At 41.9% G+C, this 17831-nt stretch overlaps 1 protein-coding gene across 1 annotated transcript; it reads right to left on the minus strand.

Annotated features, from left to right (window-relative positions):
• Nucleotides 1-80: 80 nt before the first annotated feature.
• clu (clusterin) lies at nt 81-8948 on the minus strand. The gene is made up of 9 exons (XM_063001018.1): nt 8858-8948; nt 4168-4290; nt 3357-3505; nt 3103-3273; nt 2260-2614; nt 1291-1431; nt 740-966; nt 451-626; nt 81-335 (listed from the first exon to the last, which is right to left on the minus strand). Exons 2-9 carry the CDS (start codon nt 4259-4261, stop codon nt 323-325), a joined length of 1326 nt encoding a protein of 441 aa, XP_062857088.1. The 5' UTR covers nt 4262-4290; nt 8858-8948; the 3' UTR covers nt 81-322.
• Nucleotides 8949-17831: the final 8883 nt, after the last annotated feature.

Below are 17831 nucleotides of genomic sequence, written 5' to 3' on the forward strand. Positions count from 1 at the left end.
GGCTGTTCAGCCATCCTTGAAACCTGTGCACCCTTCACATAGGGACTTCTTATATAAATAAATAAGTCATCATAAGTCTGTCTCATTCATAGGTTTTATTATCATTTCTCAGTGTGCAGCTTTTCAAAGGTAATTGGAAGCACTTTTTCCACACAGAAAGGTCAGGATATCATTGACTACTGTAGTTTTGGATCATACAGCAGGAATAAGCAGGACAGAGGACATCACACTAAACTCTACAACAGCTGTCTGTATGCAGTGAGATGCTAATGCAGAACGTTTTCCATCGGCTTCGGTCGTTTCTTCCAGGTCTCCTTCACGTCTACTTCACAACTCTGCAAAAAAACAAAAAAAACAGTATTTTCTAATAAATACAACAAAGTCGTTCATGTTTAGAGCAACAAAAATCTCCAGGGAAGAATCTTCTGGACCCATTTTACGGATACCTACACAGAGTTCTGCTTGTAACGATCCAAAGCCTCCTGTGCTACCACCTCAGAGAACTTGGGATCAGTCCAAGGAATGTCCCCTCGGATGGTGAAGTTCATTTCTGGCTCGTCGAACAGTTTAACTGACACTTTGGTGTCACTTGGCTTCTCCGAGTCCTCGTTATCCTTGCAGATGACCTTAATGACACACAGAACGGTGTTAAATTTACCTCCATACGTCGAGCAGCGTGGTGGCTATGTTGAGTGTCAATATACTGTATGGGCATGTTGGCATCGACTAATAGACTTACTGTCTTGAAATTGAAGATGCCGTCTTTACTGGTGGTGTGGTTGGCCAGTGAAGACACCCAGCCGAACTGCTTGCTCAGAGTCTCCAGCAGTTTGGAGGTGTTAAACATTTCCTCATCAAAGTGCCTGAGCAGACTGTCGTAATTCTTTGTGTATTTTTCAGCCAGAGCCAGAGCCTCCTCCAGCTGCTCCTTCAGCGGCCCCTCCAGAGGCTTCCTTCCAGAACAATCTGCAGAAAAGTACCGAATCATCATTAGAAAGTGCAATCATTTCACAAGTAAGGAAGAATCAGAAGGGTGGGGGGGTCACCAGCATGCCATATGCATCTTATCACCTACACTTTGACGAGTGCAGTGCAGCTCAGCGTTGTGTACGGAGAGACACACCCTGACAGCACTCTTTTCTCATCTCTGTGCAGGCGCCATCAATCAGCCAGCAGAGGTCGTAATTGCACCATGAGAGATAGACCCCATCCGGCTTAGTCCCGCCAATCTGAACAACAGGCCAATCGTCGTTCCGGAAACTCTGTTTATTAAATGCTAGACAGACTCACCGATGTGCTGAATCTCCTTGCATTTTTCACATTCCTCTCGCAGCTTAACGCAGCCGGCCGAGTTGCGCCGGATTTCCCTGCAGGTCATTTTATCATTTCCGAACGGTTTGGTTATGATGACGTCTTCATTCGTGTCGCCATCTGTCCACAAGGGGCAAGTGGTCAGGTCAGCAACTCATCCTTTACACAAGCATCATAACACCAATTCAATCGATTGAATATCTAAAGTTCCTCACTTTGTACATTAATTTATTCACTATTCACTATACAGCTGAAGAGCCAGAAGTAAATGTTTAATAGTTCTAAACAATGGCACTCAGGTGGTGCAGCTGTTAATCACCCTAGCTTGCTACAGCTGAGATCCGGCGTTCGAATCTCAGTGGTGCTATCACCCAGTTGGTAGGTAAGGCAGGATGGCCCAACAGCCTAGCCATTATAAGGTGCACTTGCCAGAGCACTTTCAGTGCCAGTCCCAAGGAGGGTTGCGTCAGGAATGGGATCCGGTGTAAAAAACGTGCCAAATCAGGTATGTGGACTAGAATTAACCTCCATGGCATCTGTTAAATACAGAAGCAGCCAGAAGGAAGAATTCTTTTATGTAATTATAAAAATAAGCAGTCTGGTGGTGTAGCTGGTGCAGACCATGGGTCACAGCAACATGGATTACATGGGTGACTCTGGTTGGATTGTTGCCTTTGATGACCCAAGTGTTTTGTTTTTGAATGGGTTTCTTAGAGGTGCTCCATCTTTTTTCCTTAAATCTTGCAAAAGTTGTATAGCTTGCTCTAAACTGCTGCTAGACGTAAGTGAGTAAACGTGTGTGTGTGTGTGTTACGTCCTACAACGGATTGGCACCCTGTCTAGGCTGTGTGTCTAGGGGTCTGCTCTGCCACTATAAACATGCACCATATCCAGGGTTAACCCTAACCCTTACCCTATCCATCTACATTAAAGCTTTGGTTAATTCACCTTCAGATGGAAAGTCCACATCTCCATTTATGAAGGACCCAAAGACACCCTGAGTCATCTGCATCATGGGCCGGAACATGTTGTGGAACTGTGGCTCCTGGAAGACGGACCTCTGGAGGCGGGAGATCCTGTGGAAGGGGTTGAAGAAAAAGGGCTGGTGCAGGGAGCGCATGTAGCTGAACACCTTCATGCTGTCCTCGAACATGCTGTCCACCCCATCGGCCACGTCGACGTAGCGCCTCTCCAGGTCCTGAAACTGCTGCCTCTGCTGCTCGTCTTCTCTCTCCAGAGTCTCCATGTTCTGACCGTTGATCCAGATGGAAAAGGGCGAGGAGCGGTTCAGAAACTCCTCCAGCTGAAGAACAACAACAAAATGTGAATTACTTCTATTTATTTATAGATTTTGTTGACAAAATTATCCTGGTCAGGGTTGCCACTGGGCACAAGGCAGGAAAACACCTCGGCCATGGTGCCAACCCATCATGGGGCTTCAGCCACCCACCAGACATAGCCAGTCATGTCTATATAGAATCTCGGCTACCCTACCCAGTCGTAGCAGATTGCCACCACCCCCGATTGAATAGGACCTTTCAGGGGTGAGATCTCATAGATTACAGTATTACGTGTGCCAAACCACACCCTGCGATCAGCCTCAAGCCCCTTCTCCATTCAGGCGCCTCAACTGGTCGGCAGTAACCAGAAACCCTGATAGGGTCGTCCTGTCTTGTGCCCAACACTTCTGTGTCTGCTGCGCACCTGTAGTAATGGCAGCAGCATGTTCCTGAATAAAATCTAAACACTTGACCATACAAAAAGATCAAACCTGTAGCTTTTTGGTCTCACCTGTCGGCCCACCAGACCGGAGCCACTGTTGCAGGTGCGTGAGTAATATTTAACACACGTGTTCTTCAGACACGGCTTACACTCCTCCCACAAGGCCTTCATGGTCTCGTTACAGACGCTCTGCTCCTCGTTCAGCTTCTCCTCCATCTCCTGGGCCTCCTTCAGAGCATCCTAATGCACAAGGGGACACCTCAAGGTTGAGCACTTTAACGTAAAAAGGTTAAACGTATTACTCAGCGAGGAGTTTATCTTGCCTCTTTCTGCTCCTTGGTTTTCTCCAGGGTGGAGAGATACTTCTTGTGGTCTTCCTCTGACCTGTCCATCACGGTCTTCATCTCTCTCACGCCGTTTATGGCATTCTGGATCTCAGTATCCACGTACTTCTCTCCAGCCTGGGAGATCTCTACAGATAGAGAGCTGTCATTAAAACATCATGTCTGCTACTCCAAACAAGTGTTTCAAAGTACTTTAACACTTAGTCTGATTATTAGCCACAGCTATTAAAGCTCTTACTTTGGACGCATTATGAGAAGAACTGATTTATCTGAAAGGACAATTATGGCCAATTATGGCTTATAGTTTAAGGTAAAAGAGGAAGAGGATGGCCAGCAACAAGAATTAATGAGCCATTACAAACCCTGAATAGAATGTTCTGGAGAAACATTATTCATATGGTCACCAGGAGTCAGAATGGACTTGGACGTTAATAAAATTATGCTTACATGTGTGGAAAAACTGGCAGTTGAATGGGTCGTATTAAAAACCTCCTTATTTTCTGACCAGCTAGAGCTTTCAAATTTGTAGTAGAAGTAAAGCAAATCATTGGAATGACAACAGCTAAGCAATAAAGCAGCAGGACACAAGCCCTTGGTACAAAACTGCCAAGTTTTGAGGAGTCTGGATTTACACAAGCCTAAGATCATCCTGTGCAGTGCCAAGAACGGGGTGAAACAGTATAAAGCAAACTGCCACTGGATCGATGAGTCTGGATTTGGTGGATTTCCATCAAGCTCATGGTCAGGTGTCCACAAACTTTTGACCATATTGTGTGTGTGTTAGACTCACGTTTGAGATCCTGCTCGGAGGGTGGAAGCAGACACTCAGCAGAAATGTAGAGGAGGGAAAGGCCCAGCAAAGACCAGCACACCCTCATCTTCATCGAGTCCGGCTCTTACAAGAACGTAAACGCTACAGAAACGAGAAACAAAGTCGAATGAACTTATAGAAATGTTAAACATGACGATCATTCCTGGTTTTGTGGTCCCTCTCGCATCCTTGAACCAGTCTAACACCTTTAGATCCCGTAATTCTTAAGCTAGCTGATAATATAGCATATGCAGATTCTAATTCGTTCACAATTGGCTACTGATGGTGATTTTGAATATATTTTCAGTGCATATATGCATTCAGACTTTCAAGTTTGGAAGTCTGGATCAGAATGCAGCAATTTTATTTTATTTTTTGCTTTTTCTGCTGCTCCTGTATTCAGAGATCACGTAACATTCTGGTCTGCATCCTTGATTTCCCTTCCTTATGAAGCCCTCATTATCTTACCCGGGCTTGGAACCAGCACTGAGAGCACACTGACAAGTGCACCTACCCCCGGCTAGGCTGTTCGGCCACTCCCCTAATTTATTCTTTCCAGGGTCACGGTGGGTGTGGTTTCCTAAAATCACAGCAGACAGGATGCCAATCACAGACATAACCGATCGTGTCAATGTAGACGCCCAACCGGCTGATAGCACTACAGAGATTTGAACCTAGGATCTCAGGCAGAGGGGACTTACATATATTGCTTTAGGAATGCTGCAAATAAAAATACCTAAATGTTCTGCTATGCAAATTAGTAGCTCAGCGATTAGGGTAATAAACAAGTGGAGCAACTTGTTTGACTGCTTTTCTTCATGTCTTTATAGACCAGCACAGTCATGCTGGAACAGGAATAGGCCTTCCCTAGACTGTTGCTGTTAATGGATGGATGGATGGATACAAGACACCTAATTCTGGCACCCAAATCAGGAATCTGGCATGTTGCAACAAAAATGTCCAGAACTTATAATGTCCAGGTATTCTTCGAAGACTGGATTAAAAATAAAGAACTCCTCCAGGCCACCCAAGAAGGACGGGTTCCTGCTGAGTCTGGTTCCTCTCAAGGTTTCTTCCTGTAATTTTTAAGGGAGTTTTTCCTTGCCACTGTCGCCCTCGGCTTGCTCAGCAGGGGTAAAGTTGATGTGAGACAATGTTCATAGTAAGAAGCGTTATATACATTTGTCTGACTTAACTTGACTGATACACATAACTTGTGTATAATCTACCTCACCATTATTTACTCAGTACCATGTACTAACCAACACTTGTCTCTAGTCTCGTCTTCCTTTACTTATTTTAAGCATTCTCGTATTACTGTACTGTTGTCTACCTGCACTGCACTGTACTGTCTTGCATTTTGTTCTATGTTGCACCTTGGACCTGGAGGAACGTTGTTTCGTTTTAATATGTACTTGTATATAGCTGAAATGACGATAAACCTCTCTTGACTCTTGACCTTTGACCTTTATCCAAAGGGACTTACAGTAGTGTGACAGTATACAATCTGAGCAATTGAGGGTTAAGGGCCTTGCTCAAGGGCCCAACAGCAGCAAACTGCCGGTGGTGGGGCTTGAACTTTTGATTACTAGTCCAGTACCTTAACCACTAGGCTACAGCTGCCTACATACATACATTTAATAATTAGAAGGGGTGTCCCAATACTTTTGTCCATATCTCTTCAGTGCAGGGGAGAGAGTCTCAGTCCAGGGCAGGTAGAGGACATCATTATGTAATGTTACACCATGTGGTTATTTTCACACACTGCAATTGTGCAAGTCATCGTCTCACAGACGCTTCTGTCTCTGCAACAGCAGGCGCCACAAAGAGACCAAGCAGAGGTGATGATGCTCATTCAGACGTCTAACGCCCTTAAAGCTGCTATGAACGTTACCAGATATTAGAACTAATAACTAAGCACAAGTAAGAATGTAATAACCAGTGCTAATTACACTGGTAAACAAAAAATTTACCATAATATTTGTCCTATGTACAGATACACATGTACAGTATAAATAAATTATTTTCCTGCATATTCCAGCTTGTTTGGAAGCTGGGGTCAGAGCATAAGGGCCCAATAACCTGGGATTCAAACCCACAACCTTCCAGTTGGTAACCCACAGCTCGACCCACTAGGCAAACACTACAAAGGAGCAATTAAGAAGCAGGGTCACTGTTTTCCTCTATTCATTTACCTTTAGCCACTGCTTCGTTGTGATTGGGTCGCACTGGGTCTGGTGCCACCTTAAAGAACAAACCCTGGACAAGCCAACCATCACAAAGCACCACTCACTCACCTATTCACACATTGCTCACACAAGCTGGGACAGATATGAGCAGCCGACCTGTCTTCTAAAAGTTCTTGGGTATGGTGCTTCAAGGAAACCTGTAGATGCTGGAGAACATAACAAACTCCTCACAGATAGTGACTGGAGGCGAGGTTTAAACCAGCTATTCATCAGAAACTAACTGGTTCAAGCCCCACCACTCCCAACCACCCCCATGTGGGCACTGTTGGCCCTTGAGCAAGGCCCTTAACTTTCAATTGCTTGGATTGTACATGGTCATAACTATAAGTCACTTCTGGATAAAGCATTTTCAAAATGTGCAGTGGTAGCTTAGTGGTTAAGGTACTGGACTAGTCATCATAAGGTCGCTGAATCAAGTCCCACCACCACCAAGCTGCCAATGTTGGGCCCCTTAGCAAGGCCCTCATCCCTCAATTCCTTACAATATATCACCACCACCCTGGTATGTTTGGATACTGTAAAAATCTTTAATCTGTAAAAAAAGTGACCATTTGTACTTCTGTGATTAGAAGGATGTCCTGTCCTGAGAGTCGGTACCAATGGGTGCGATGCCCGTGTCCACAGTGGCTTCAGCATCTGTGCCACAACTCACAGTCGGGATTAATAAAAGGTTCAGTGAGAGGAGGATTAGTCCTGCATTCAGTTCTCTCACAGCGCTGTTATGTTTTGAGAATACTTCATGCTGCGTCAGTGCATCGAGAGCGGTTGCCAGGTCCGTGCAGGGAGCCGGTTATATAACCCGCACGGTTTAATGCAGAACAAATACAGAAATGTGGACACTATGAGCTGCTGACTACAGAACCATCACAATCGGACAAAACTGATCTCAGACATCTGATACCAGAGAAGGACGATTTAAATGCCACTGGACCCATTACTAAACCATGGTCATTATTCTACCTGACCTTGAGGCATAACAGTCTGCCCTCACTACTCTAGGAAGACTTTCCACAGCCACTGATACTGGATGAGACTTGGCTCACAATCAGTGTTCCATTTCATCCCAAAGTTGCTCAGTGGGTTGAGGTCAGGACCATGTCTTTATTGGCACAGTCATGCTGGAACAGTAAAAAGGCCTTACCCAAACTGTTGCCTCAAATATAGAAGTAAATATTTGATTTTATACACATAAACTCAGTGTTTAGGATTAGTGATTATAATTGACTATAGCTGCTGACCTCTCTGTGCCCCTATAAACAGGGCTAGTTTGACTGCACTCATGAGACCACAAACCTCACAGTGGGAAAGTGTAGGAAGCTCTGTACAGATCTCAGTAAGCAAATCATACATTTTCGCTCTTTGGGTCCCAAAATCATCTTTACAAACCAATGTAAGTACAAAGGTGCTGAATCACAGGTTTCACTGTCCACAGTCAAGCAAGTGTTACATTGCCGTGGGCCTAAAGGCTATTATACAAGATTGTGTTGCATGTTGTGCACTATTACCCTTCCAACATAGCAGAAATATTCTGAAAACCCTACTTCTACATCTTGCAAACTGTACAGTTGTCACTTAACTGTGACCAAAAAATGTCCAGGGGCTCGAGTAATTCGCCTCTATTTCTCCCAAATGACTTTTGTTTTATTTTCATGCTTTATCACTGCTTTATCATGGTCAGGGTCACTGTGGGCGCAATACAGTAATACACCACAGGCAGGACACCAATCCATGAGCGTTAGCCAATGATCTGTATGCAGACTGTATGCAGGGATTTGAACCCTGGATTCCAGCAGTGGGCTAGTATAGCTTACTGCTGTAAATATACATTATATTAGTAAATATTCAAACGAACATAAACATTATTGATGCAGAACACTAGTTTAAGCACAGTACCCGTAAATCCACTATTATACTGCATCAGGGTTTTAGCTGGATTCTGTGGACAACGTGCGTTTTTAGGGTAATTTGTAGAACTTTAACAGGACTGCAGATGGATTTAAATAATAAAAAAAATTATAATAATAATAATAAATACAAGCAAACCCCAGTCTGTGTGTGTTGGCTGGAGGAACCATACTGGACAACACAATGCAATTGCAACTAGACATTATTTCATTTAGAAGAATATGTTATCATCGTAAAATTTAAAGTGGGTCACATCAATGGACCCACACAAGTGACCCACTTAAAATTTAGAAGATAAAATGTGAGCTTGTTAGTTGTTACTGCTACTTGAATGCAAATATTATAGGACGTGCAAATGTTGTTTAGTTGAAACCCTGCAAACTTCATAGATTAAATGTTATTTTCACTGTTCTGACATGAGTCTCATCTGTTCATGTGCAAAGCCAGTTATTTACTATGCTGTGTTGTAATACTATTCGTGTGTGTGTGTGTGTGTAAGATTAATGCGCACTTACCGTTGTGTGTGTTGGTGCTGCAGGATCTGCGCTCCTCTGTTTGCGCGCGCACCGTTATTTATACCGCGAGGTGGAGACGCGTTCCGAACCCTGTCGTCCTGACCAGCTCCCCTCCTCTCAGTGATGTTGGACTTTTCCAGAAATTGTGTCATGCGCGGTAGGCAGAGCTCTCCATCCGAGCTGCCCGAGAGACTGGGTTGCCATAATGGACAGATTTCCTTCTTATGCACTATTTGGACAAAAGTAAGTGGACTTGAATCCGTTTGTTGTGTTTATATTCCCTGGGTAGGAAAGACGCACCATGCAAAGTCCATACAATAATGACCTGCACCACTTGACCTGGAATTTAAACCCTGTATTTTATTGCTGTGAGGTGACAGTGCTACCCACCGAGCCACCATATAAGTTATTATGCAATAAGTTATGCAAAATTAATGATATGCTTAATCATCTGTATAAATAATCGACCATAAGTACTTGGCGCATGGAACAATCTTTATGCCAGGGTCATTAAAGAAAAACAAAACTGTCATATTTATATTACATTTCAGCATTGAGCAGATGCTTTTATCCTAAGCAACTTACAGTTATTTATTTATTAGGATTTAATCGTCATGTTGTACACACTTTGGTTACGTTCATGACAGGACAAGATTCATCAGTTCACAAGTTTAATGCCAAACACAGTCAGGGACAATTTAGTATCTCCAGTTCACCTCACTTGCACGTCTTTGGACTGTTGGAGGAAACCGGAGCTCCCGAAGGAAACCCACACAGACACAGGGAGACAGGGGCGTAACTACCGGGGGGGGTCACGACATGAACTCAACCCCCCACCGCACTGCCCCCCCCCCCAATTGGCTGCACTTGCCAGGTCATTATTATTATATTACTATATTTTCATTAAGTAAAATTAAAATGACTAAAACAGTGCATTAAAAATACCAGATCTTTTGGAATTTTTGACCAACTGCCTTTAGGTTTTACTGTTTTATTTAAATGTAAATGTTGTTATAATGTGCTGTAAAAGATGATGTAAATATTCAAATATTGCTGTAAAATATACTGTAAATATACAGATGAACATGGATGCACATTATTGATGCAAAACACCAGTTTTAGCACAGTGCCAGTAGCTTCTGCCTGTTGACAGAGTGAATTGTGCTGTTCACAAATATTTTAACATGTTGCACTGGGGTTGTTTATGTTCCATGAGATGTAAGCAGAGCTCTGACCCTAAAAGTACCAAGCAGAAAAAAGCTTTTTATTGGTTATTCAGATTCAGGACTACTAGAGGATGCTGCAGGGAGACAACTAAGGTTTAGGAACAATGGTGGGATTTGAACCAGTGGCCTTCTGACCACTTTTTAGTACTGTATATTGCACTTTATGAAAACAAGCTTATGTTTTCTGCAATCTGTGCTATATTCAGTGCACAATTTATATAATTCAGCATCTTAGAATTGTTTTTCTTCATTATGTGCAATACTGCAAATAAAATCTTCCATGTTCATGAGGTATTAACTTAATTTCACTAAATAAAATCAACAGACAGAATTTAAGCAGGAAGTCCAACTTTAAGACTGCACGACTGATGGTAAACAAGCCAGGAGTGGAAACAGTTTTCAATCTGGCAACCCTGGTTAGAGTCCTGAACCGGGGATTTACGGGACAGAACGTTCAGGCGTTTACTGGAAAGACCCAAATCTGTCATTTATCATGGTGTCCACATTATAAAGTTCTGAATCATCTGAGAGATCCATCAGCTGACCTGTTTGCACACGTTTAGATTCTAAAAACACACATGAACATGATCAGCATTAGTGACTGATCCAGCATCCAGTGAAAGTGTGCAGTCAGGGATTGTGTCAAGTGTAAAACTGTAATAATGAGCAGTTTATGAAATACAGAAGAGAATAAATCAGTGATTCTGGCTTCATGTGCTGCAGTGTTAGTCAGCTCTGTGAGGGTTTTTATTTTTCCAGCATGTTACAGTTATGCAACCTGAGTGAAAAACACCATTAAAACTTAGTAGTGTCTAGTAAATAATAAATATTATACAGGTGCTGTTATGTTATGCAAGAATAAAGCCATGATGGTCATTATTAAGTCCAAACTTTGTACTGTTTATTAGAAAAAAATGTACAAATGTATAAAAATGACAATTAAAATGTGTGAAAACTGTTTTTCATCCAGTGAAGGAAAAACTGGTGTTTAAACACTTAAAAGTGGGAATAAAGATCTGGCACCGCCTTAATTCACATGCTGGTGTGTGTGTATCAGTCCGTATCAGCAAACCATCACATATTACATTCTAAATTAACATTATTTAGACTAACATCAATGTTTCTTGTCTTGCACTAGACTTGGACTAGACTAGATTGGGAACAAGTAAGTGTCACATACAGCGCTTTTCCACCAAAAGAACCATGGTTCTTGAACCGGTTCTGTTTGGGTTTTTTTTAACCTTGCTGTTTTGTAGAGAACCGACCCGCACTTCCACCAGTTTTTGGGAACCAAGTCTGCGTCATCAATGGCGGGCGTTACACAATGAAAGTAAAGAGCAGTAACATGATGATGGAGTGTGTAGATTATCTGTGGGGATTTGTGCTGTTGTTACAGACAGTTTTTATACAAAAAGCATCGATCAGCCATCGGTGATAAGGAGACGTAGACGTGTTTGCCGCTGTTGTTGTTTTCTTTCGTTCACTGACGTAAGAAGCATTTTGTGCTTCGCTCTCACCGCGACTCAGCAATAAAACATCACTAAAGTTCCATGACACGAACATCCATCAAATCCAGTCTAAAATACAATACATGTATCTGTGTTTAGCTGTATTTACTTCATGTGTGGTGTTTATACAGCTCGGGGTTTGCGCTGAAAAACCAAGTATACTGTGGTGCCAGATTAGATTGCTAGTTTGCTGTCTCGGTGGAAACACGCGGAAATGGTTCAAAATCCATTCCGCGTCGGTGGAAAAAGGGTAATAGTGCCCCCTTGGTAATGCAAGCAAAGAATTACAAATAATTTACATCTTTTACCATCTACCGTACAGAATATTGTGAAAAGATTCAATGAATTTTCCAGGGGATCATAAAAACACAGTCATTTAAGCAAGACAATGCCAGGTCTCATTCTATATGTCTGCTGGACTATTTAAATGCTTGTCTGTAACCGAATGCTTCTGATAACAAAGAATTACAAATAATTTATGCCTTTTACCATCTACCATACAGAATTTTGTGAAAAGATTCAATGAATTTTCTACTGGACTATTTGGATGCTTCTCTGTAACCAAATGCTTCTATAACGGGTGACCAGGCTATTGCAGGAGCGTTTTAAAACATAATGTAGTGCACAATAAGCCAGATAGATTCTACAGTAATAATTAAAACACAGTTACATGTAACTGAGAAAATGTAGAGCGTTAGATTATTTTAATGGTGCGTCTGATGATAATACACATAGTTCATGAACACAAAGTGGTAACATGTCTCTCATGACTAGAGTTTGAGAGGTAAACACTGGTTTACCTTAATACCAATAATAACATGTTGGACACTTCTCTGTGGTTAATAGATTGTAGGTGTTGGTTGGTGGTGGTTGGGTGGTGCATGCCAGTATGTGTCACGTCTCAGTCTCGGATGAGGTTGTTTTTCAGAAGTCGACGGCATGACTTTTGGAGGAGAACACAGCTGCAGATTGTTCTGTATTACTCAGACTGACTCACAGCTGATTACTTGCCGCTGTTGAAATCGAGCCGAGCTGATACGTTCGCTTTTGTGTCGGCAGAAAAATCTTATCAACATACGCTGGGCTGTGAAGAACAGAGAGGCATTGCACTCACAAAGTCCCTACAGCTATGGACTTTGAAATAATTATAGTGACAGTGGTAAAACACCCCCCATCCCCAACTTATTTACACTATATGGTCTAAAGTATATAGACACTTGGCCATGAGCTTGTCAGGCATCCTATTTCAAAAACAAAATTTCTAAGTGATCTTTTTATCTTGAACAACAGCCACTCTTCTGAGAAGGCTTCTTACAAGACTTTTAAGTGTGTCTGTGGGAATTTGTGCCCATTCAGCATGGCTGGGCACTGATGTTGGTCAAGAAAGCCTCAGTTGATGTTCCGATTCATTCCAAAGCTGTTCAGTGAGGCTGAGGTAAGAGCTCTGTGCAGGACACTGGAGTTTCTTTAAACTGAAATGCTCTTCATGTCTTTATAGAGCTTGGTTCGTCCACAGTCATGCTGGAACAGGAATGGACCTTCCCTAAACTGTTGCTGCAAAGTTGGAAGCATGTAATTTTCTTTATTTAATTGATTTATTACACCTGTTAGCAATTACCCTTGCTGAAACACATGGAAAACACATCAAAAATTAGAAGGGGTGTCCCTAATATTTTGTACATACAGTGTACACTTTGGCCACTAGTGAAAAATCGATCTTTAAATTGATTAGAATCAGAGCTTTTAAATACTGTGGACAGTTTACAGTCATTTTAGAAATCACTGTCTGGTTCAGTAAGCTCTTCATATCACCCAGTAGGAATCTGACCATCTCATTCACAGTAATGAGGGTTAATGCTTATGGCCCTGCATACTAAACAGAATTAAAATCACGTGTAATGACATTCGAATTAACAGAGAGAGGGTTTCTCTTGACACTTCTATGTTTAGAATTAGAAATGTGTTGAGTTTTAATGAGCTTGGTTTGAATTGCAGTGGTGCTGGATGCTTCAGATCGGTACTGATCTGTTCTCTGGTTCTCCTCTGGATGGCAGTGGTTCATCTACGGTGGCCGAGAAGTGCAAAACAAATTTACATTTCAGAAAACAAAATTACAAAAAAACAAAAACAAATTTACAACAAAAGCAAAAACAAATTTACAAGTGCTCGGGTACCCAGTGTTTGTAAATTTGTTTTGGCATATGTAAAAGTGTTTCAGCACTTGTAAATTTATTTTCGGCATATGTAATTTTGTTTTCTAAAATGTATATTTGTTTTGCACTTCCCGGCCGCACATATTTGACGGAAAAGGCAGGGACAATAAACCGGAAGTGCGTGTTGCTTACCTGCTGTCAATCAAACTGTTTCTCAGCGATAAAGTGAACGGAGTTTGTGATGGTGACGATAAACAAGGTTTTGTCTAGTTTGTGGAAATCATTTTATCCAGTTGACCCGCTATTGTTTTTCTTGTGGAAAGTTTTGTGCAGATGTTTAGACGTGGCGTGTGCATCTCTATCTACCGTCCGCTCTTCTAAACATCTAAGGAATTCCCACAAGAACAACAAAAGCGAAATAATGAAAATAATTAACACAAAATGGACAAAACATTGTTTATTAGGGACGGAACATTTGATACCGAGGCTTTAAAACTTGTTTCACTTTTGTAACACTGGACTCAGTGTATCGGAGCTTATATTAAAGCAGCATGTGCGGGACTGATGAAGCTTTGTGCTGTGTTTTATCTCACTCACTATATAAGAGACAATCAAACCAGGGTTACCCACCGTCCTGTAACATCACAATCCTTCTTTATCTGGAGACTAAACGCCGCGTTCAGTACTGAACTGATACAGGACGCTTTGTTCCGTATTTTTATCAATGGGAGACGGTGTGGTGTATGAAACAGAAGGAAACTGCTGCTTAATTCATTATATTAAATAGTGTTCACTTTTATTCTTAGTAACGTGACATAACCTGTTTAATAAACCGCTGTATGTGTAGCACAGTGGGCGGAGTGCGTTGTTTTGCCTAAAATATGGTTCTGACTTATTATTATAAAGAATGAAAATAATAAATGTTAAACACCATAAATAAAACCTTTGTTCTCATGACTGTGTAAGGTCCCCCCCTGCTGCTATAACCAGCACACACACACCGTTACTAAGAATAAAAGTGAACACTACTTAATATAATTCCCTCAGTCTCCCACTGATAAAAATACAAAGCGTCCTGTATCAGTTCAGTACTGAACGCGGTGTTTAGTCTCCAGATAAAGCAGGATTCTGTATGTTACAGGACGGTTGGTAACCCTGGTTTGATTGTCTCTTATATAGTGAGTGAGATAAAACACAGCACAAAGCTTCATCAGTCCCGCACATGCTGCTTTAATATAAGCTCCGATACACTGAGTCCAGTGTTACAAAAGTGAAACAAGTTTTAAAGCCTCGGTATCAAATGTTCCGTCCCTAATAAACAATGTTTTGTCCATTTTGTGTTAATTATTTTCATTATTTCGCTTTTGTTGTTCTTGTGGGAATTCCTTAGATGTTTAGAAGAGCGGACGGTAGATAGAGATGCACACGCCACGTCTAAACATCTGCACAAAACTTTCCACAAGAAAAACAATAGCGGGTCAACTGGATAAAATGATTTCCACAAACTAGACAAAACCTTGTTTATCGTCACCATCACAAACTCCGTTCACTTTATCGCTGAGAAACAGTTTGATTGACAGCAGGTAAGCAACACGCACTTCCGGTTTATTGTCCCTGCCTTTTCCGTCAAATATGTGCGGCCGGGAAGTGCAAAACAAATATACATTTTAGAAAACAAAATTACATATGCCGAAAATAAATTTACAAGTGCTGAAACACTTTTACATATGCCAAAACAAATTTACAAACACTGGGTACCCGAGCACTTGTAAATTTGTTTTTGCTTTTGTTGTAAATTTGTTTTTGTTTTTTTGTAATTTTGTTTTCTGAAATGTAAATTTGTTTTGCACTTCTCGGCCACCGTATTCATCTGCTACAGTTCAATCTGGATTTCTTACTGTTAGAGACTGTAACAGGGCTGAACTGTTTCTGTTTTCATTAAATAAATAATAAAACATAAATATAATAATAAAAAAGCACTAATAAAAGAGGTGGCACGCAGTGCAGTAGGTTGTGTGGATGTTACAGCTTCAGGAACCCTGGGTTTGAGCGATGCACACAGTCTGTAAAGGTTTGTCATATTATTTTTGTCTGTTTCCTGTTTACTTTTGGTTCACCTGTTTCCCACCTTCCAGATACTGTACTTATATACAGGTGAACTCACTCACTTAGTGTCTGTCTGGGTCTATTCATTCATTCATTTTCTTATTCACTTATCCAATCAAGGTCGCGGAGCTGGAGCCTATCCCAGCTTTTCAATGGGCGCAAGGCACAGTAACAGCCTGGATGGGACGCCAGTCCATTGCAGGGCAGACACACACACTCACTTATAGGGCAATTTAGTATCTCCAATTCTCCTGGGATTGAACCCAGGATGTTCTTGCTGTGAGGTGACAGTGCTACCCACTAAGCCACCGTGCCGCCCGGTCACAAGGCAAACACACACACACACACACACACACACACACACACACACACACACACACACACACACACAGACACACAGACACACAGACACAGACACACACACACACACACACACACACACACACACACACACACACACACACATCAGCAGATCAACATCGATAAAAGCTGCAATATGTTGTTGGAATAGCTTGGACAAGCTTCTGAGAGCGAACTGTTTCCTGATTTAATCCAGAGGAATTCTGTTCGCTCTCTCACACATCAGTTTGTAAAACTGATGCCGTTTGATTCCTTGTAGGTTTTGAATTGGTGAGTATGCACATATTTATAAAATAATTCATTTATATACTATGGGAAGAAACCGGAGCTCCCAGGTAACCACACAGACACGGGGAGAACATGCAAACTCGACACAGAAAGGACCCGGACCGTCCCACATGGGGATCGAACCCAGGACCTTCTTGCTGTGAGGCGACAGTGCAACCCACTTAGCCACCGTGCCGCCCCAGATAAGCCAGAGTAATCAGGATTATGTTCAATGCCCATATGTGGTACAGTCATCCAAAACTGGAGGCCAACTGTGAGCCTGCGGTTCTAGTGAAGACTATAAAGTATTAACTGGCTCACTGTTTAATAGACAAAACAGGCATGCAAGCTTCAAAACACCTTTAGTTTAATCTAAGAATGAATTATTTTATAAATATGTGCATACTCACCAATTCAAAACCTACAAGGAATCAAACGGCATCAGTTTTACAAACTGATGTGTGAGAGAGCGAACAGAATTCCTCTGGATTAAATCAGGAAACAGTTCGCTCTCAGAAGCTTGTCCAAGCTATTCCAACAACATATTGCAGCTTTTATCGATGTTGATCTGCTGCCATCGCTCTGAAGGTCCGTTTTAGACTTCCAGTTATTTGTGTGACTCAGTAAAACTCGTACCTCATTCCAGTCGTGTCCTGTCACACATGCCTTGCTGTTTTTGTGCTCTAATGGCCAAAATGAAAGTACATACCCCGAATCCCTGGTAGAAATGAAAAGAACATGATATTTAATGCCTAGATGCAGCACAAAAGAAAGAAAACACATGCAGCACACATATACAGGTGTGTGTTGTAGTGTGGTGGTGCAACATGTGTCCTGAGGATGAAGGTTTGAACTTCGCCTTCTGCCAGTAAGGAAATTTGTTCATCGAGTTCATTATGTTTTTATTTTTTATTCTATTTAGGCATTTTTCTGTTTTTCTCCCATTTAGTCATATCCAATTCCCCAGTTATTTCACCTCTACTGCTGCAGACGCTTTTCCTGGGCCCACCTGATACATCTGCCAACCGCTTCTTTTCACCTGCTCCAAGCATATTCAGACAGGAATCAGTATTGAGAACAAAGAGTCAAGCACTGATTTCTATTATTCACCATCTCTGTGCAGGCGTAACTGACCAGTCAGCAGAGGGCACAATTTCAGCAGCACTAAGGAATCTTGGAAAACGAAAGCATTGAGATCTTAGCAGTGGTGGTGCCTGGAATGGAGGAATTACCTCAGTGAGAATTTGACTAGTGACTAGCAGCTTGATTTAAATGTTATTGCATCACAATCATGTTACCAAGAGCGCTGCAGCACATAGCTTGATTAGTCTCAGACTGATTTACATTTTAGGGT

Source organism: Trichomycterus rosablanca, chromosome 9, assembly GCF_030014385.1.
Source record: "Trichomycterus rosablanca isolate fTriRos1 chromosome 9, fTriRos1.hap1, whole genome shotgun sequence".
NCBI lineage: Eukaryota > Metazoa > Chordata > Actinopteri > Siluriformes > Trichomycteridae > Trichomycterus > Trichomycterus rosablanca.